Below are 21,826 nucleotides of genomic sequence, written 5' to 3'. Positions count from 1 at the left end.
TGGTTTTTTTATCCATTGTGTGATTGTAGTGTCTAAAGCAAATAGACAAAGCTAGAGATTATAGGTATGTTGTCATGAAATTCATAAAGAACATAATCCAACACGCTTCAATCAAGACTCTTTTAGACAAGGTAATATATATTGTTAACCTCTTCATCATTACATTATTTTTATCAATAAACATGACTTTAATTTGTTGTTATTGTTGTTGCACACAATACTACAAGGACACATATTGTGACACATATATACTCATGCTCAAATGGAGAAAGTCCTTGAAAAGTTGGCATATAGAATTTTTCAAGTATGATTTATAGTAAATAAATAAATGTGATATCAATATATATTTAAAGTTCACATAGATGATATACATAGATATATACTTAGCCAATTTTTGAAATTTGGATCTTTATATTTTAGCCAGTAATTAATTTAACTTAAGCAACTTCAAGTTATATATAGCTTTTGTGTTAGAATTCATTGTATATTTATGTATATATGTGATTATTGTTAGTTGAAATTTGTTTGTAGGTGTTGGAATATAGTTCTATAATTTATAATGCAAAAGGATTGTTAGAAATGCTATCCCCTATTTAAAAAACTTGGTCATTTTGTTGAATATTATGACCAAATCTATAGTGTAGCAATATTCAACGATTGTATCCATACAAGCATTGAATCCATGATTATAGCTAGAACCATTGAATGCTATGAGACCATTGAATATTCTCTCTCCTAGTTTCCCACCTCAATAATTCGAACATTTACTAAATGTTTTTGGTTAAAAACCATTGAATAAATGAAGTAGATTCAATGGTTTAAACCTAGAATAAAAGCTTCAAGAATATTCAACACTAGATTACTTAATAGTTGAAAATCATTAAATATTAGCAAAAATAATCATTTTATATTTCATTTTTTAATAGTGATAAGAATTCTTATTTTGCCAGCCTCATTTCTCTCTCTTCCCCTCTTCTCCTTCAATGTCATAAATATAAGTCTTAAAAAAAAAACCATTCCAAAATATTAGTTTGTTGGGTGAAAAAGTTTCTTAAACTTATAAACTCCACTTTCTTTGCGAGGCTATATGGGACTCATTGCACAATGACAATCTGTATTATATATCTTTATAGTTAAAATCTTAAAAAATTAAAAGAATATTATTTGAGCTAGCAACACTTTGACAATGGATGATGATCACTTTCAAATTTTGTGCAATGAGTACCAAATTTTCTTGGATAAATCTACAGGACCAGTCTTTTTCACGCATCAAAGTAAAAAGGAGAAAGAAATTAAAGGAGAATGATCCAATAAAATCGGATTTCACGCTTAAGCAATTGAATCGTCCAAAATGTTATCTTTCTTCTGATAATTACACTTCAATTAATTAAAAAAGTTCAATTGTTTTTAGGAACATAGAAGAAATTAAGCCTTCCTCGATAGGACAATAATAATGATAATACGATACCTACCCTCAATAATGGTTCAATGTTAGTGAGGCATTGGATGATTAAGATAAGATCTTGTAATTATCTGTTATTTGAGATTGAAGCAAATAATATATTGTGTGAGCCAGAAAATCTGAGACATAAAGATCGAAACTAATGCACTACTTTTTTGGTTAATTGGTAGGAACATGATTGATGCTTATCTTTGTTTGCCACTAATTCCATGTGAAAAAGAAGTATTAGGTGGATCAACATAATTGTTGCTTTTTTTCATAATTCATTTTCCAATCGAAAAGCATCTCAAGTACTTTCCGTAAAATTAGTCATTGTAACAAGTTAAATCTATTTAGTTCTTTATTTAAAAATAAAAAATAATTTTTAGAGTAAATTTCCTAAAAATATATATTAATTATTAAAAATAGTTTATCATGTTCTAATTTTGTATATGCCAATTAAAAAAGTGGTTGGGTTCAATTCCCAACTTTTATTGTACAATGAACCTAGTTTGGGAGCTTGATTGATTCTACAAGAGAGTGTACTAGAATATTAGATCATAAGATATTAAAAAGTAAACTGGTTATTGAACTAGTTAAGGCATTAGTTTGAAGGTTAATAATTAAAATTATAATTGAATCATGATTAAACCAATCATTTTATTAAACTACTCAAAATACTAAGTTAATGGTTTAATTGGGCATATTGAAAAAATATTTAAATAGATTGAGTGCACTAGTCATTTGTGGTATATTCAATAAAAATATGACATTTATATAGTATTAAATATAAATTAATTGTAAAATTAATAATAGTAAAGAGAAAAAAAAAATTAAATGTACATTTTGTTATAAAAATAAAATTAATTAAAAAATGTTACATAATATTTTATTTAAATTACTTAGGATATTTATCTGGCATGTTGATCAGGATTTCTATATCACTTCGACCTTGAACTGGTTTTGTAGCGCCACGAGAGAAGACAAAAGGTGGTTATGGTGATTGATGAATTGTGGATTTAACCGACTGAGTCATTATTGCAACATTAAATTCGAGATTTAAACTTATGAGACAAATTTAAGATTTTAAACACAATAACAACAACAACAACAACAAACAAAAGTGTAATTAAGCAGAAAAATGATGAAGTAACCGTTACTGATAAGAACATAAACTAGCCGACTTGGCCGGCTTCTCTGTCATCCAATTCTCAAGTTTGCTTCACTGAAGAGGAAACTCATTCCTCTCTTCCCGTTCAATTTCTTCTACGAATCATTATCTTTCTTGTTTATCACTAACCCCATTTTCTCTTTCTTAATTATATATATACACACACTCAACCCTTCTTCACTTGCCCTTCAGAACTACTCTGCAATTCAGCATTACCATAATAAGAAGCTATATTACAGCTTCAATAATGGTGGGATACGAAGAACATCATCATGTTGCGGAAGATCGTCCCCTTGTTCAACCTGACCCCTTCACGTTGGAGATTGATCATTTGCAAAACCAACTCAAAGGTTGGTTCATTCATTCATTAATTTCTTTGTCATGTTCTTTTCTAGTTCTCAACATTTGTTGGAACTCCAAGAACTTGCATCAGTATGGTTAATCATGTGTTATTTCTTCATTTCTCTTTCTTTCTGATTCTGAAGGTTATGCTGATTCATTGATGTCAGTGATACTTTTGAAACTGACAAACGTATCTTTCTTTTCTCTCAAAAGTGTTGTAGCAGTGTAAGATTCTAATATAGGGTTCATGTATAATCTTTGGAATATGAGTTTCCAAAAGTTTGTGTCAGTGACGACAAAATGTTTGATGAAAGTATCTCCCTCTGAGATCACTTCAAGAAAGTACTTCTTCTTTGAAATCTCTTCACTGTTTGAATTTTTTTTCCCCCATTTGTCTGCTACTCATGCTTTCTGTTTCATGGATTGCCCGACAAAACAGGGGAATGATAGCTCCCACCATTGTTTCTGGACGATGCTTTTTAATTATTTTTCAATCATTATAAAGCATGTATATATATATATATATAAACTAATAAATCATTAGTTATATCATATTGCAGAAAAAGTCAGGGAACTAGCAATTTGTCAGAGTGAAATCAAGGCCTTGAGGGCAACTGAAGCACTGAGGGATAAGGCCATGGAAGAGGTATTTTCTTTTTAATTCTCATTAGTCACAGTCCTTAATATTTGATAATGAAAGACATTATATATATATATATATATATATTATTAAACGCAAGAATAATAGAAATTCAGTCCCTACAAGCTTCTTACTTGTCAGTTGTCACTCTTTCTTTATCTGTCAGCGAAAAATGACGAGATAAATGTAGATGTTCAAAAATTAACAACAAGCGAGCCAATAAATTTTGAATGACTGAATAATATGTTTCTAGGTTTCTGGGTCCAAATAATTGAAGCATGCAATTTTCAAGGATAAAAAAGTAAATTTCCTCAAAAGTATTGCATGATTTTCTGCATTAATATTGTTCTAAAGTTTCTTGTTCCAATTGCAGCTGAGAAATGAAGTGACTAAACTGGAAGAGAAACTAAGAGTTACAGAGGATATTGTTGAACTAAAGGTGTGCTAAACTATAAATGGTCTTCGTATCTCTTTTTCTTGGAACCTTATCTCCCAACATGCTTTAGCTAGACTCTAACATGAATCCTCCATGAAAACGTTTTCATCTGCAGAATCTAGAAATCAAGAAATTGAATGATGAGAAGAAGGATGCTTTGTCTGCTCAGTATGCTGCAGAAACAACTCTTAGAAGAGTACACGCAAATCAAAAGGAAGATGAATGTGCTCCAGTTCAGATTGTCATTGCACCTCTTGAGGCAGAGATCAAAATGTGTAAGAATGAGGTATGAACCACGTTAAGAAAGAAAATTTGAGGATTACAGTGTCATGAGTCCCATATCGGTAGCCTTACAAGTGAATGAGGTTTATAAGTATGAGGGGCTTTCTTATCCAATAGACTAATCTTTTAGGATGAGTTCTCCCTTTGGACTTGTTATTGTGTTCTATCAATAACCAAATCATTTAAGAAAGAAAATCTGGGGATTAATTAATATAAAATATACTTTTATATATCACATTACGAGGAAAAAAAAATTTCCCTTGGCAATACATTACAATCAAAGTTGTACATACTTTTGCTTCAAAGTTATCTGTTGTGTCCATGTAGATTACAGCTCTACAAGAAGACAAGAAAGCTTTGGAACGACTCACAAAGTCAAAAGAATTGGCATTGCTTGAAGCAGAGAGGATTCTGAGTAGTGCATTAGAGAGGGCTTTAATAGTTGAGGAAGTTCAAAATCAGAACTTCGACTTGAAGAGACAGATTGAGATTTGTCAGGCATGGTTTTCTATATATGTTTTCTCCTCCTTGGGTTTGTTGTCTGATAGAATCTTAATAAGATGTGACTGAGAAAATTTTTGCATTGCATGAACAGGAAGAGAACAAAATTTTAGAGAAAACCCATCGCCAGAAGGTTTTGGAAGTTGAAAAACTTAGCCAAACCATTGAACAACTTGAAGAGGTCATCTTGGCTAGTGGAGCCACTGCTAATGCTGTTCGGGATTATCAACGACAGATTTCTGAGTTGCAGGTGCTTTAGAATCAAATTAGAATGTCTAATTATCATGCTTGTGAACTTGTAAAGCTTGCTAGTTGATCAATTCAGTAACTTGGGTAGGTACATGTATAATTTAACAGGAAGAGAAGCGAACATTGGAGAGGGAGCTAGCAAGGATAAAAGTTTCAGCCAACAGAGTTGCTACTGTTTTAGCTAATGAGTGGAAGGATGAAAGTGACAAAGTCATGCCTGTCAAGCAATGGATGGAAGAGAGGAGAATTATGCAGGTAAATCCCCAAATTTTAGCCTAATTTATCCAAAACATAAAAATAATTCTTCAATCTTTATAGGACAAGCCTCCAAAAACTTGATGTTAACTTTTATTCCTTAGGCAGAATAATTGTTTTTAAGCTCCTTTAATGAGATTTTCTTCAAGTTTTTAGGTCCTTAGATGCAATTTTCCACGAAATTTAAGTATGTCCTTCCTTGTGTAGGCTGAGATGAGCAGGATGAAAGACAAATTAGCCATATCTGAGAGAACAGCAAAGGCAGAGGCACAGTTAAAGGTAAATATTTTAGTCCAACTATAGGTTGTAAAAGTCTCTTAAGCTGTGACATGATTTGATTGTTGTATCTTGCACGGTTTTCTCTGGCTAAAGACGGTTTTAGTTGCAATGATATTATCCCTGACATTGTTCTTCTCTTCAGGATAAACTGAAGCTGAGACTAAAGACACTGGAAGAAGGAATGAAGAATGTCTCAAGTTACCCAAACACTGCAATTTCAGGGTCTCCAAAACCAGAAAAGTCTAACATCTTAGGTTTCCTAACAACTGGTGGTGCACTGAGAAAGAGATCCACATCACAACCAAGGGCATCTTCAATTGGAAGTTCTCTCTTTCATCATCATCAGCCAAACATCAAAATCAACACTGAGACTTGTAAAGCAAGATATGGTCCTGCAGAAAATGTGTTCATCAAGAAAGGTATATGGGCATCTTCAAGAAGTAAAGTTGCTGACAGTGGTGAGAAGGAAAATGAGACAGTAATCCAGGTGCACCACCACACGGACATAATGGATTTGAATGTTAATGGCAATAATAATGCTGATGAAAAGCCCAGCAAATGCAAGAGAAGTAGTGAAGTTGGAGGGGATGATAATGATGTGGTCTCAGGCTTTCTATATGATAAGCTTCAGAAAGAGGTCATCAGCTTGAGAAAGTCTTGTGAAGCTAAAGACAGTAATTTGCAGGCCAAAGATGAAGAAATTAAGGTAGCATCCTTCCTTTTTCTCACGTAGGATTGGACTAAATTCACATTTGACTCGTAATTTTGTGAAAGTCTTTCCTAGCCTATCAATATGTATGTGCATATGATGAATCTTACCCTAAAAATTAGCTGTTGAGGTAGAAAAACCAACTTACTTAAATACCTAATTGAGCAGGTCATACTGCTGAATGTGGGACTTAGTATTCCATACTATCAAGTCTCCATTTGTATACATGTTGATCTTCTAAATTGTATGACCTATGGATGTTCAGATGCTCATGAAGAAGGTTGAGGCACTGAGCAAGGCCATGGAATTAGAATGGAAGAAAATAAAAAGAGAAGCAGCTGCAAGGGAGAAAGAAGCTGCAATATCAAAGGCTGATGATAACAAGAAACGAAGAAGCTTGAGTTCATCCAAAAGGTAGTTTTGAGTGTTCCAAAACACAGCTGGTTGGTGTCAAAGTTTCATGTATTATTTTCATTTTTTTTTTCCTTGAGACATATCTTGTCATTGTTATACAATTGCAGCAAAGCGATAAAGGACAGATGAATATTCTGGATTTGATTTGGATTTCTTAAGGAGATTGATCTATCAGCGATGTTTTCGGGATTTTAGATATACACATACAGTATCAAAATTCAGTGAGGCTATTTCTTGAAATAAAGTTCCATCGAGATTGGTAAAGGGTAGTTTGGGGATGTGGCTATGTACATACATATAAGCGTTGTGTGTTTCTCTCTACATTTAGAATAATCCTTTAGTGCTTGAGTTTTGTCTTGATGACAACAATGTATCTGTATCTGTAAACATACTGTAACATGAATTAGAGCCATTTGTTTTAATTAAGAATTAATGATGTCTCAATCTGTCATACTGAAGGTGTATAAACAGGCTCTGATTAATGTATCTGAAACAACCAAAAAGATAAAGATGTAAATCTATTGGGTAATATAGAAGTAAATGGATGAATTCTCACAGTATCATCACCAAAAGCATTAATGCTGCCCGTTAACAGTTGTGCAGCTCAGGAATGGTAGGCAAATGAACATTGTTTTGTCCAGGAAACTCTACTTCAGGATTGGAACATCTTTTTCTTTTCACTTAATAAAATTTATAATTGTTCCACTGTCATTACTCTCTTCACTTTCCTTGTCATCTTCATCTTTCTTTTCTATCATTCCACAGGCAGATGGCATCAAAAATAGTGCTGAAGCTCTGAATTCTGCCTTCACTAGAGGATCCAGAATTTCTAGTTTGGAGACGAGATTACAGAGTGTATACAATAATTGATAAAAAGTTACATTATATATACATGTGTGTGTGTGTGTGTAAAACGAACAATATTTCAACATGTTTATAATCAATTTTATAAATATACAAGTAATATATATATATATATATATTTCTTAAGTTTTATTCATTGATTCTTTATCACATAAAAACGATCAATTATCATATCTTATAGCAAACTTTTCAGTAATTTCTAAAACGGAGGGTTAAACTTCTACTTGCCCCTTCAATAGCTGCCATTCATTGCCTCCATAATCAAGCATTCAAGCATTCTCTACAAAAAATGAGTTGTAACATTTCCGTCATGAACTGTAACCTCCCTCCCTATAATTCGTTAAAATTTTTGTGACTCTTCCGTTTAGATTTAAGGCTTTCTATAGGTAAACTTAATACTTCCTCTGTCTCTATATATAAGGAATTTTTTAAAACATTTTTTGTCCTTAATATAAAAAGTTGTTAACATATTTGTTAATGAATAAGTTATTATAGTCTTATTAAATTGGAAAGAAAAAAAAGATAAATACTTTTATTAATTTACTTTAAAAAAAGAGTCATTTTTTATTTACAATAATTAAGACAAAATTAAAATATTAATATATTTTTAATTAGATAATTAATTTTTATTAATTCATGTAATTCAATTAAAAACATCTTATATATAGAAATGAAATATTTTAATATAAATAAAATCTTAATATCAAATTTTGAAGGAAGCAAGAATAAACAATTTCTCTTTCCAAAGTAGTGTTTTCCTTTCTTTCTCGAGTTTCTATGTCAATTTTGATAAGAGCAGGTTTCCAGATATGAGCAATGCTTGAAAATTTGCCAGAGTTCGATGATTTTGAAGTATACTAAAACTGTCATTGTCATTTAATTTCAAAACATCAACTTCCAGGCCTTTATTAGCCAAAAAGGCATTGCAAACCTTAAAGCTGGCGGGTGATGTGGGGTGCGTAGTTGCCTCATATGTCACGTCATTCTTGAAGTGTCCAACCAATGACACGCCAACCAACCAGAATCTGCCACGTGTCATACCGCCATGTCAATAGCCCAGCCAGCAAACTTTTGAAAATTACAAATTTCCTCGAGTTATTCGCATATTATATTTTGACCCATAAACTTTCTGAAATTACATTTTACCCTTAAAAGTTTTTAGAATTTTATTTTGACCCTTATATTTTTCAGGGATTTCATTTTAGCCCCCGATATTTTACATGATTGCATTGTGGCTCTTGAATTTTTTGAAATTGCGCTTCTGCCCCACTTTTTTTTTTTGAAATTTCCATTCTGCCTATATTTTTTTCTACTCCAAAGGTCCTAACATTGCAAACTAGTCCTAGTGGCTCTAAGCGTTAATTGCGAATCAAGATGTTACATGTCTGTGATCAAAGAATAGAATTTAATCTTTTCCCATCTTCAAGGCAGCGCAGTGTTTTTAATGAAGATCTTTTTCACTTGCATTTCCGTTTTTTTCCCCCTTCTTAGAGTTGTTTTATTTCCCTTTTTAAGCTTCCCGTGAACCCCTTATTTTTGAGACCTCCTCTTAGAGGTTGAACTAGTATTGTGCATTTCTAGTTGTTTTTAATGAATTCATATTTGTTTTCTTTAGGGGAAAAAATATGCTCATAGCTAATCAAATAATAGAGCTAATTTATCTTGTTTTAATCAAATCCTTATATATAGTTTGATTCGTTAGATATAGTAATACTTGAATGTTAAAATTATTAATGAATGATTAATCGAAATAAAAACAATTTCAAAGTTTATATGAAATTTGATTCAATACTTTCGGTGAAAAATATAATTTAATCTGATTTAATACAATATTTATATTTTCATTAATTTTTATAAAAATTCTATATGTATAAAATTTATTCATAAAAGATAATCTAATTATATAAATATTGAGTTATGAAAATTTATGTAATTAATTCTAAAGTCATATAATCTCTTACTTAAAATATAAAATTTTAATAAACATAATCTCTTTATGAAAACTTTAGGAATTCCAATCTTCACAGATTAATAAATCTAACGGATTAAATTATAAGGCATCGATTTAAGAAAACAATTTTATTTTGAGGAAAGTAGAAGGACTTGGAAATTAATTTTGAAAAAAAAATATAATGAAAGATCCCAGAAAGACGTCTGGTATTAAAAAAATAATTTTATTAGTTAATTTATTAATTCCTATTTGTTAGAGATTGTTTCAAAAAAAATAAATTTCTTATTGATATTCTCCCATTAATTTTCCCATTTATTTATCAAAATTACCGAATGTATACATCAGATATCAGTAAGAAGGAACAAATAAGAAGAAAAATGCAAATATAGGACAAAAGTGTAGCTACATTTATAGAAACGGTTTGATCACACAGATCAAAGACAGAATTATTCCAACCTCATCAATTATTAAATTATTACAACACTCTACTGAATTTCCATCTCAAAAGTTTCTCATATAATCGCAATAATAACTAAAAAGGATGAAAAAGAAAGGAAAAAGAAAGAAAGAAAGAAAAGAAGAAACAATTAACGTATAAAAAAAATTAGGTGTATTGAGGCGGTGGCACTGGCATATCCTTAACGATGCCACATTTCAACACAAAATCTGGAAGGTTGTACTCATCTCTTAAAGATTTGTTTTCCGACAAATTGCTAATGTAGAACTGTTGTCCCAAGTAGCGGTTCTCTGCAATCTCCGACCTGAAGTTCCACATTCCTGCATTGTCGAATGTCAACAGTATCGCTGCCCATGACTTTGGAAACACTTGCACTGTGTGCCTGCTCAAAGCATCCAGAAGGTTATAGTTCTTCCTCTTCTCTACACTCCACTTCCCAGGCTCAATCCTGCAAATAATCCAACAATAAGACAAAGAACTTAGTCACTAGGTACGAGGAATCGTATATAAGTTCAATACGTGAACAGAACGAAACACTAACGCGACCGCGAAGAAGGAATAGCCATCCAAGTTATAAGACTGGACGCTCTTCTCGTGATTCTCGATGATGATCTCAACGAACTCACGGAATGTGATGTTCATGACATTTGGGGCTTCAATGACATTTTCCAGATTTGCTGGTGGCTGATCAGGCATGATGTTATATTTGAACACCTTATCAGAAATTCCGTAGTATTCTGCAAGCTTCATTGGCGTCTCAGGCTCAACATGAGACACACCATTGATTGCATAGCGAAGCTTCCCTTGTCCCCTACTAACCGAATGAACCAACTTGACTGTACGATTGATCGGAATCTGACCATATTTGTATGAACCTTGAGGGTTAGGTCTAGCTGCACTAGCAGTTAGATTCCATCGGAAAGATCGAAACTGGTTCAGAGACCAAGCCCAACCTACTGGTGCTTCAGGTAGATCTGGTGAAGCTGGTCCTTTTCCATTTTCATAACGAATAATTCCTTTTCCCACAACAAGAGTCTTGGAGAATCGAGTCGAAGCAACAACGTAGTAATCTTTAGGTTCTTTATCAGCTGTCACGAGCACTGTAAGGCATTGACCTACATGGAGATCAAGTGAGTCGTACATGTTTTGAACAACGTGAGATCCTTCCATTTCCACGAGCTTCATGGGATGATTTTGGACTCTGAAGTTGAGTGAGTTCTTAATCCCTACATTGCAGACTCTGTATTTATATGTTTTGCCAGCTTTCATTGTGAATAATGGTTCATCCTTGCCATCACCTTTCGCTGATTTGCCATTGATCAGAACTCCATCTGGTCTCCCAATAGAGCGACCACTGTCCAAGAACTTTCTAAGAGTTGAATGGCTCTTTGTGTGCCAATCACCAATGAGGAAATCAAACTCACCTTCAGGATCTGGGTAAGGGACAGGAATCAACAGACGACTGAACACGCGAATTGGGCCAAACCCGCCGGCGGCACGGTGTAATCCCGTGGTGGGGAAGTAGAAGAAAGTTCCGATCTGGTCCTTGATCTGGAAATGATAGGTGAAGTTTGTGCCAGGTGGGATAGGGCATTGAGCTCCTGGTGTACCATCTTGCCATGAATTCTTCCTGTGTTGAACACCTTGCCAGGTTAAGAGAAATGGCTCGTCAAGCTTGTTGAAGACATTGACAACGAAATTGTTATTCGATGAACCATTAATGAGGGGTCCTGGGAATTTGCCATTGATGAGAATAACTTGTTGTGGGACTCCCAGAGGAGAGAGAGTACCGTAGGTGACTTCCCAAGTATAGAACACGTAAGGATCTTCACCATTAATCACTGAGAAAGATCCAGCCAAGAGGAAAACCAGAAACACGAACATCATCATCTTGGCTCGTGATAACCTACGGAGAAAACAATAATTGACCCTTTTTTTTTGGTTTTTCAATATGTGATTCGAATCACTTTTTCCGGTATAAAAAATGATATGCTTGTTGTATTGCTCCTATATACCCTCTTGCCTTTTTCTAAAGTGGAAGGAGGAGATTAATTCTTCCTGTTCTGACAATTCGCATTTAGCCTTGAGTATATATACTAGGTTTGTTCTTGTAAAAGATAGCAACTTTTCTAAACTTAACAGTAAGTTTCGATGACGTGAATCGCTCTCAATTTGAACCACAAATCTAATTTTAGGAAACTGTTAAAACGAAAACTACGCAGACATAAATTAATGAGCATCAGGCTTTGGCAGAGGACTTGGTCTCACTTGTTAATTAAATTTAATTAATCTTTTAATTAAGGAAAGACAATAGTGAAAGTCTGAAACAGGCCTTGTAGGGTTATTAGATTTACTAGTTAGCAAATTGTTCATCAGCTTGATAGCGTTGTTGACCGAAATGAAAACGAAAAATTTGATCACTCTCAGTAGTATTTATGGTGGGTGGGATTTAATTTCATTATTTTATTAAATACATTTTTTAAGATTAGTCTAGCTTGCTTGTATATTATTTAATATTAGGATAGAATATGTAATAATTTTTTATGACAATAATTATTCGGAAATTATATGGTGAAAATAAGATAGAATTTTCTTTTGAAATTTTAATAAAATAATTCTGTGTTAAGGATATCTATTTTAAAGTCACTGCAACCAATATAAATCAAATTATGAACCAAGGTGTAAAGTTAAATATTATATTCTTCATGCCTCCAAAGAAGAAAATAATTGTTACTCCCTCCATTTAAAAATAAAAGGTATTTTTTAAAGAGTTGGCTATTCATAAATGTAAAACATTTTTAATCTTTAGAGGTGTAATCATTGTCTTTTTTTCAAAAGTGCCTCTATTAATAATGACTTTATATTTATTATAGGATGTTTAATAAGAGTAAATATAGAAAGATAATGTTAGTTTGAAAATAGATAACTATTTTATTGAAGGTGAAATTTAATTAAAAATGCCTTACATTTTTTAACGGAGGGAGTACACATTATGATATGCATATCCTCTTCCAATTACTATTCATGCTCATGAATTCCCATGATATATCAGGATATACATTTGGACTTGAATGTGCAAGACTATGGCTCAATTTAAAATTACACTGCTGTCAAAAGTTGAAAGAAAATATTATATTAAAAATGAATTTATAGTCTTATATACTTGTGGACAAATAATTTAGGGGTCAATTTACTATTTAATCACTTTATGAAATTAATGCAATAATTTAACAACATATAGTTATACTAATAGATAATAGATATTGAATAATCATGCAACAAAAAGATATAATATTTGCGAGTTACAAATTTTCCCCCACATTATTATTGTTGTATTTATGAAGTTGTTATATTACAATATTTAAAATACGTGCAATTGTTTACCCAAAAAAAATATGTGAAATTGATTGGGTGTAATTTATAGTGAGTGTTATAAAGGTCATGTTGTGGTTTGGATATTTTTAAGAGGTTTTTTTTTATTCACTCTGCCCTTTTCCTTGTTTTTGAAATAGGCATGTTTTCTTTTTAAATTTATTTAAAAAATTTGTGTTTACCATCAAATGATATATATTTGTAATAAAAATATATCCTCAATAACAGGCAATAATTAATTATTTCAATTTTTATTTAATGTTTTTGCATACAAAATTTAATGTTCCCACCTTCCAGAAGTGCTGCACGGACTGAGTCAAATTTAATGTTTTGCATTAATTGTATTAGTAAATAAAGGTTGTTTGTGAACGAAATAAGTTTTCATGTTATAGTTTGTTGGCACCAGCGAGCTCCTCATGATTGAACTAAAATGTATTTATCCAAGACTGTTTTATTTTAAATAAATCAGTGTGGCTGTGGATGCATATCTGTAAGTTTATATATATATAATATTCATCATGCTGAGATTCAATTATTACAATTTTAAAATGTGAAATTAATAGGGCCTAATTAGTAAATGTTACAGATCAGCATTCTAACATTTGATGTGATTTTGACCATCTTATAGATTACCATCTAATCATTGAATGCATTTACTTTACAAAAAAAAGAAGAACGAGAGTGTAAGGCCGAAGGTGTTGAATTCAGAATTATGTTCTATGCATTTAATGGATCAGCCAGAGTTGGATTTTACTTGGAAGGCCCACACACAAATTATAAGCCTCCATAGACTTCAAGAGGTTAAATTGTTGAGATGCCAAAGATTAAGAAGTATCTACACTCTTGCCGCAATTACAAGCCTCCTAAAGTTGAACAAACTTGGAGTAAAAAGCATGCTATCAATGGGAGGGAGTATTTTGTGAAGAATCACTTCGAAACCTTATTTCTTCTGCTTCTTCCACAGTTTGCTTCCCCAGCCTTGAGAGAATTAGTATTTATGATTGCAACAAAGTGAAAAGGTTGTTCTCTTATTCTTTAGCATCCCATTGCCATTCACTAAAAAAATAATTGTAAATGATTGCTCTAAACTTGAGTGGGTTGTTCAAGGCTACAAAGGTGAACAAGTTACTGATCAAGATTAGAAACTATTTTCTAAATTGAATAAATTGGATCTTATGAGGTAGCCAAAGTTGAGAGAGATTTACACGGGTTATGAATTCAGCCACATATCTGGTACTATGAATATACGAGATTGTCCAGACATATACAATGCCTCATCAGGTACCTAGATTCACTCTTTCTAAATATGCTACCAAATATTATTTGAACACACTTATATTTTTAATCAATGAAATGTTTAAAAGGCATTATATTTGAACACACTTTTATTCCAATTTCTATCACTCAGTCAAATGAGACACTTTAAAGTTGCTTATTTACGATTATTGCCCACTCTCCCCGCCTAATAAAAGGTGTTGTTTTACTAGTAAAATTTCTATTTTGATATATATATATATATATATATAAACACACGCACACACCCCACTCCTTTTTTTTTTTGAGAAATTTGAATCATTCCCAATATATATATATATATATATATAAACACACACCCCCCACTCCTTTTTTTTTTTTTTGAGAAATTTGAATCATTCCCAAAAGGTTTTGGTGTTGTATTAATGTTACACTTTCAAAAAATATATAATTCAAAATGATTAATTTTTCCATTTACAAATTTTTAACTCATTATTCTCATCAATATAATTAAATAGTTAGCTCTAGTTTAATCCACATTGTCTGATGACAATTTTTAAAAATGCATAGAATAAATAAAGCTGTTAGTTTTTATTTTATCTATGTACCATTTTGATGTGATACTTAAGCTCTTAATTTATTATTTTTTCAGACTTAGAGATCAAATCTGAAAATTAGAGGATACAAGAGGGATAACGAGCTTTGGATCTTTTAAAGGTTTTTTTTTTTTCATTTGCAATTGTGTTTTACCAAGTGGTGTTTGTGAAGATGTCTTTGATTTGTGTCAGTGTATTGAAGATTATACAAAAACTAAAACAATGCATAAAAGATTGGATTTATCTTCTTTTTTTTTGGAGCAAAATTAGATCTATCTTTACTGAAGTTGTGTTTACTTGAGATGTGTTGGAGTTATGTAATTAAATTGAAAATTGTGCCCAATATAATAGTTGCGTGGCTTGTCAAGACTTTATTTTATTTGAAAAACATTCACAAGTGCAAAAAGTACAATTTGCACTTGTTAAAATTAACTTTTTCGCACCAGTTCTAGAATGTGGTGTAGAATTAATGATGTTGAAAGTGACTTTTAACACCAATTACAATCAGTAACATTCAATATTGGTCATAGAGCCAGTGTTAAAAGTGACTATAATTTAGAGTTGAAAAATGAGCAAGTCTGATTCATATGAGCTTAAGTCTTGAAGCTTGATTTTTTTAAAAATATTCTGTTTTTGAGGCTCGCCCTAAGCCCCTTTAAACCTATTTTAAAAAAATTAAAAATAAAATTATAGAATCAAAACATGAGCTTAAGTCCAATACATTGTTAGTTACATCTTCTTCTTTGCCACCCTTCCACCAGTGCTTGAGCTTTGTTGAATAATCACAGAATCAAAGCACGAGAATCACAGAATCAAAGCTTGACTTTGGTCCCTGTAATGATTACATTTATTAGTTGCTCTCTAATGAGCTTTCATGTGCAACTCTTTAAAGGGTTAATTTGGTCCTGTAATAACATGTAATTTATGAGGTGTATAGAATAATTTTAATACAATTCCCCACATTAAAGTCAACAGCAAAATAACATGATCTAAAATTTTTAACAAGCTAAACTAGTCATGCGAACTCCGCTACAAACAACTCAAACTGGATGAAAGGCAACAAAGAGTAACCTTTGGATGCTTTCGAATGAAAAGCTTCAGACAATCCAGCTTCTCTTCACAGAATTTCCTTAATTGATGATTCCAAGGACAAGGCTTAAGATGCTTCTCCAAAATGGTGTTGAAGCTTGCGTTCTCATTGACTTTAGAAATCATGAGCATGACATCCTCTCAAAAACTGAATTCTCTGAACTCTTATCAGACAGTAAAAATGTAAACAGAGCAGCATCTTTATTTTTCTTTTGTAAAATAGCACCAAATAAAGCAGAAGAGATTAGCAGTGTGGCTCACCCATGGTCAACTACAATGATATCTGTTTGGTGAAACAGCCATTCAATTGTCCAAGATATGAACTTCTTCCTGAAAGATTTGCACAAATAGATTCTTATTTGACTTAAATGATGAAGTTCCCGCCTTGGCAAACTTAACTACTTGAATAATCTAACGTCTAAACAACTAAGCAGAGATAGGGGCATAGCAGCGAATCAATCAATCAGATAGAGAATAATCAATTTAAACTAGAAGCAGTTGAGATCAGATAAGAATCAAAGAATTAGATAGAGGAGGGAGCAACTGAAGTCAAGATCGAGAACCATGGCAGAGGGAAGAACGAGCCCCCACGGTTCTCTATCTAGAGGAGTCCGTCGAGAGACCGTCGCCGATATCGAGCTGGCCGAGAAGTGAGCATCATGAGGGAGAAGACGCCGACAATCTGAAATCATGAGCGAGGGCCAAGGAGCCAGAGTACTGTGGCTCCCTCGTCGAGATTGAGAGATTGAGATCCGACATTGTGAGGCCCAGAGGGGGAGAGGCTGAGCTGTTGAGATCGTGATTCATGAGGCCCAGAGCTAGAAGAGGAAGAGGCAGAGTTGCAAGTCTGAGATGAAGAGAGAGGAGAGGCTCAGATGAAGAGGACTCGCAACTCGCAAGCTGCAGTGTTGGCTGTGAAGCTCTGGGTTTCCTTTTCCTCTCCAGACGGTTCAAGGAGGTGGAAAAAAAAAAAAAAACAAAAAAAACAAAAAAAGAAATCGGGCCAAAACGGCCACCAAGCCCATGCCCTCTTTTCAAAACTTATCCGGACCTGGTTCTGAAGTTTGATTTTTCAAAAAATAATTAATTTTTTAAATTCAAACTCTTATAAAAATGAGTTTAAATTGCTGGACTTATTCTTCACTCTACTATAACTCATACCAATATATATATATATATATTATATTATATTATATATATTTTGATCATCCTCTTTTACCTCTTTGCTTACATAAAACCAAAAACCAAAAATAACAGATAACAAAAAATGAACCAATAGTTTTAAGACTTTTATTGAATTCTAATGAATCCAAATACAAAATTACATTTAAACTCCAAAACTTATTATGCAGTTCCAAGGCAATACTCATTAGAATAACCTAAACCAAAACTTACACTACGATTGAAAGAGAGAGAGGGAGAGAGCTTTCCAAAGTATTTATTTTTACTCTTTCGAAAGATTTGAAAAAAGATCCAAAAATAAAGGAGTGCTTTTGAAATGATCCTCTTGAGCGGGCCTATGAGAGACTATTTGACTAAACACACTCTGTAGGCCTATCATTCAAGAATCTAAAGGAAAATCTCATGCAAGGATCATAAAAGTAATTTAATATCAAATAAAAATTAAAAAATGTTAAAATATTATTATAGGATTAAAGAACTAATTTAAAAATAATTTTAAAAAAAAAAAACTATAATATTCTTGTTTTTATTTTTTTAAAAAAAACTTGTTAATTAGTGAATAATTTCTTGTTAAATGTGAATAAGTATTTGTTAATTAATAAATGATTACTTGTTGAAGTATGATTTACTTTTATCCCTTTCTACAAACTAAATTCTTTTAAATTCATAAATTTATTAATTAGTAAATGACTTCTTGTTAAATGAGAGTAGATATTTATTAATTAATGCATGGTAATGTTAAACATGATTTATACTTGTCCTTTCCCACAATCAAATTCTTTTAGTTTACTAAACTTGTCAACTAGCAGATAATTTCTTGTTTAAATGCGATTGATACTTGTTAATTAACAAAATGGTTACCTTTTAAAGTATGATTTACAATTATTCCTTCCCATAATCAAATTCTTTCATAGTATTGAACTTGTCAATTAACTAATAGTTTCTTATTAAATACGGATGGATACTTGTTAATTTATAAATGATTATTTATTAATTAAAAAAAGGTAGAAGTATACATTCTTTTCTTGTCTAAACTTATTTCAAATCAATCCCTTAATGTTATAGTGATATTTCATAAATTTTTAGTTCTTGATAATATTAAATATTCTCTATGGTCCTTAAATGTATCTTTATATATATATATATAAAGAAAACACTGCTATGGAGTAGGCCTACAATAACATTCTGGCATAAGCCTACCCTACGGGAGCCTTTTTGGGTACCTTATGGGAGCATTTGTTACCAAAAACATTAACGTAGATTTATTTTGGAAAAAAAAAATAAACATTCATTTTTCTTATGCCAACTTCATATTTAATTTAAATGTTATAATATTTTTCATCAAAAAAATCATAAAAAAACATATGATATATTAGTACAGGAAATTTTATTTATACAATTAATATAAGTTAATAAACAATTTCAGATTATGATGAGGGAAATTCTGTGTGTGATCGAGCTACTGCCTACCTAGTGACATAAATAACAATATTGATGCTGATGAAATAAAATGCAAACAGAACTTAAAAAAGCCCATTAACAATGCAGATCAAGCCTGGTAAATGTACGAAACTTGGATTTAAACTATGCGTCAGATGAGAATGATAATGCCCACACAAAAAATATCTAACCATTATCAAGAAAATGATTACCTTTTTTTGTTTCTTGACTTTGATGAAAGCCAAATTGCTGAATTTGGTGGCTACAATGATGAACTACCAGCATGACAACTTATTAGTGGACGAGGAAATAAAAAGAGAGATATATTGCTATTCGAATCATTCTCTTGATGTTTATGCTTTTTCTTCTAGTTAAACAGCTACAAGATAAGTGCTTCTGCACAAAAAGAAAAATTAAAAAAGAAATAAAAAGAATAATATATTAAGACCAAGAAATTTGGGACTCTCCTTCCCTTTTCATCCTCTTCTTAATCTCTAACCATTAAATTAAAATTTTGAATGATCCAGATTTGATATCGCTGCTTCAAAACATTTCATTTCATTTTATTGTTAATATATTTTATTTGTTTTTATTAAATTTTAGGAGATTGAATTTTATTATTATATTTTTTTATAATTTAATATTGTAATAATAATTTTATAGAATATCAAATTTAAACCATCTAAATATTGATCTAATGGCTAAAAAGAGAAGAATGAAAGAGGAAGAAAGGAAGAGGAGAGAATCCATGCCCGTAAAGGATCCAAATCCATCTCTAATTACCTTATCAAAACCAAAGAAAAATAGTCAAGTCATTAACTTTATTTAAAAATATAATAAATTTTTTAATTTTATTTTTATTTAAATGTAAATATTTAAATTTGCATTGCATTAATTCTCTCTCATAATTAATGAGTTTAGATAAGGTAACATTAAAAAGAAATTAATACCAGTGAACAGAGAAGGAAACATACTTGTTGACATACCAGATGGTTCACCAAATGTGAACGGGATTATAATAGAACTTGGTTCTTTTCTGCAAAGCAAATGCACGAGAAGAGTGAGAGAGCATTTCTACAAATGCAGAGAACGAACCTAAGCCGGTTTTCACCCACAAATGTCATCTTCTCTGAACGTGCATGGATAATATAAAAAATTGTTCCCTCTCATTCAAAAAAAAATAATAATAATAAAAGGGGGGGGGGATTTGCACTTGATGACCCATACTACTTTTATATTTTGATCATGCCCCCATTATATCATTGGGTTTAGTCTTAATCCACAAAATGGATAACCCAAACAATACCCCACAAATATCAATATTAAGGACAAGAAAACTTTTTAAAATGTGCCCTGTTATAGGAATAGGAGGGAATACTTAGTGTCTGTTTGGATTGATTAAATAATAATTCTAAATCCACAATAAATACTTGTATACATTTTCCCTTTATCAGACCAACAAATAAATTTTTTTATTATATTGGGAGATTCATTTTTTATATATTTCCCCTCTTAAAGTATTTTCTAGTATTTTATATTTTTTGTTTACTATTGTTTTAATGCCAGCCAACAATTGTGTGATTAAATTATCAACATTACAATGTAATACAATTTAAATATTAAATGAAATCATTATTATATATTTATATGTTAAATATATCAAAAAGAATTTAATAATATTACATGTAACTTTATTAATATTTACACTATAAAACTCATGGCTTTTATGATAATTTGTACATCTAAAATTTATTTTGATTAAATTATCCAAACATCAAATTTTAAAAAAATCCCAAACATGATTATGTTATAACATAATTAATTATAATTAAAATCAATCATATTAATCAATTTTATTCATAAAATGTTTTGCTAAACCTAAATACTAATTAGGAAAATTTAAATTTAGTTGGGTATAATTGATTATGTTATAACGTGAATATTTGGATGTTATTTGTTAAAATTAATTTTGATAAAATTGAAGGTGTTTGGATTATTTTAAGCAAAATCATTTTTATTGTATAAATTATAATAAAGGACATGAGTTTTATAATTTCAATATTTATAAAGTTTCATATAGTATTATTAGTTTCTCTATCTATTTAAAAAAATAATATATATATATATATATACACTCCTATATATTTATAATATAATGGTGATGCATTTATTTTTTATGTAACTATTTAATGTAACATTCTAAATCTAACACCAATTTTTTGCAATTTATATTACTTTATGAATAGTTTTATCCCATAAAGATATATCATGATATAAAAGAGTCTATCATGATAATAATAGTAAAAACATACCTTTCAAAATACTACTATGGTAAGTAAATGTTTACCATAGAAGAATTTTAGATATTATTTCAAACCTTGCCATGGTAATAAAGAGACTACCATGTTAATTAATAAAGAGTCAAAATTATTTTATAAAGTCTTAATAGTTAACATGGTAGAAAAAGCTTTCCTTATATTTAAAACATTTCTCAAATTAGATTATCATGGTAGAAAATGATTTATTATGATAGAAAAGATTAAACACAATGAAATAGACATACCATGATGATTAAGAAAGTAAATAACTTGAATAAAGTGTACCTAATAGAATCCCATTGAAACAAGTGTACCTAATAAATCTAACAAAATGTCAAAAAGGATAATTAAAAGCAAAACATGGTTCCCAAGAGCTAAATTGTCCAAAAACAAGCTTAGAAAAGATAAAAATGTCAAAACATAGCTTTTTAAAAACATTTATCAACACAAGGGCAATTCTAAAATTTTGGGGCCAAAAGACATAAAGGGACAAGTCCTCAATAAGGCTCATTGTAGTGGCGAGGTGTCATGTGCCACAATATATGACATAGAGATAATATTCTTCCCTCTATGCTGTGCTATAG

At 31.1% G+C, this 21,826-nt stretch overlaps 2 protein-coding genes and 1 long non-coding RNA gene across 3 annotated transcripts; 1 reads left to right on the top strand and 2 right to left on the bottom strand.

Annotated features, from left to right (window-relative positions):
- Positions 1-2,597: 2,597 nt before the first annotated feature.
- On the top strand, positions 2,598-7,142 carry LOC129306837 (microtubule-associated protein 70-5-like). Its single transcript, XM_054947596.1, has 11 exons — positions 2,598-2,962; positions 3,515-3,600; positions 3,968-4,033; positions 4,146-4,316; positions 4,640-4,810; positions 4,908-5,063; positions 5,171-5,317; positions 5,525-5,596; positions 5,739-6,302; positions 6,571-6,719; positions 6,827-7,142. Exons 1-11 carry the CDS (start codon positions 2,860-2,862, stop codon positions 6,846-6,848), a joined length of 1,707 nt encoding a protein of 568 aa, XP_054803571.1. The 5' UTR covers positions 2,598-2,859; the 3' UTR covers positions 6,849-7,142.
- A 2,979-nt stretch (positions 7,143-10,121) lies between these two features.
- Positions 10,122-12,039, bottom strand: LOC129306243 (L-ascorbate oxidase homolog). The gene is made up of 2 exons (XM_054946719.1): positions 10,533-12,039; positions 10,122-10,439 (listed from the first exon to the last, which is right to left on the bottom strand). The coding sequence occupies exons 1-2, from the start codon at positions 11,879-11,881 to the stop codon at positions 10,139-10,141; spliced, it is 1,650 nt and encodes a 549-aa protein (XP_054802694.1). The 5' UTR covers positions 11,882-12,039; the 3' UTR covers positions 10,122-10,138.
- Positions 12,040-16,017: 3,978 nt separating this feature from the next.
- Positions 16,018-17,211, bottom strand: LOC129306246 (uncharacterized). The gene is made up of 2 exons (XR_008592179.1): positions 16,866-17,211; positions 16,018-16,632 (listed from the first exon to the last, which is right to left on the bottom strand). It is a non-coding gene; the product is annotated as an uncharacterized LOC129306246 (long non-coding RNA).
- Between the last annotated feature and the right edge of the window lie 4,615 nt (positions 17,212-21,826).

This window comes from Prosopis cineraria, unplaced genomic scaffold, assembly GCF_029017545.1.
Source record: "Prosopis cineraria cultivar Desert tree isolate PC_DT_omini unplaced genomic scaffold, ASM2901754v1 PC3, whole genome shotgun sequence".
Lineage (NCBI taxonomy): Eukaryota > Viridiplantae > Streptophyta > Magnoliopsida > Fabales > Fabaceae > Prosopis > Prosopis cineraria.
Note: the sequence above shows the minus strand (reverse complement) of the source record. Positions and strands in the feature narration are given on the sequence as shown.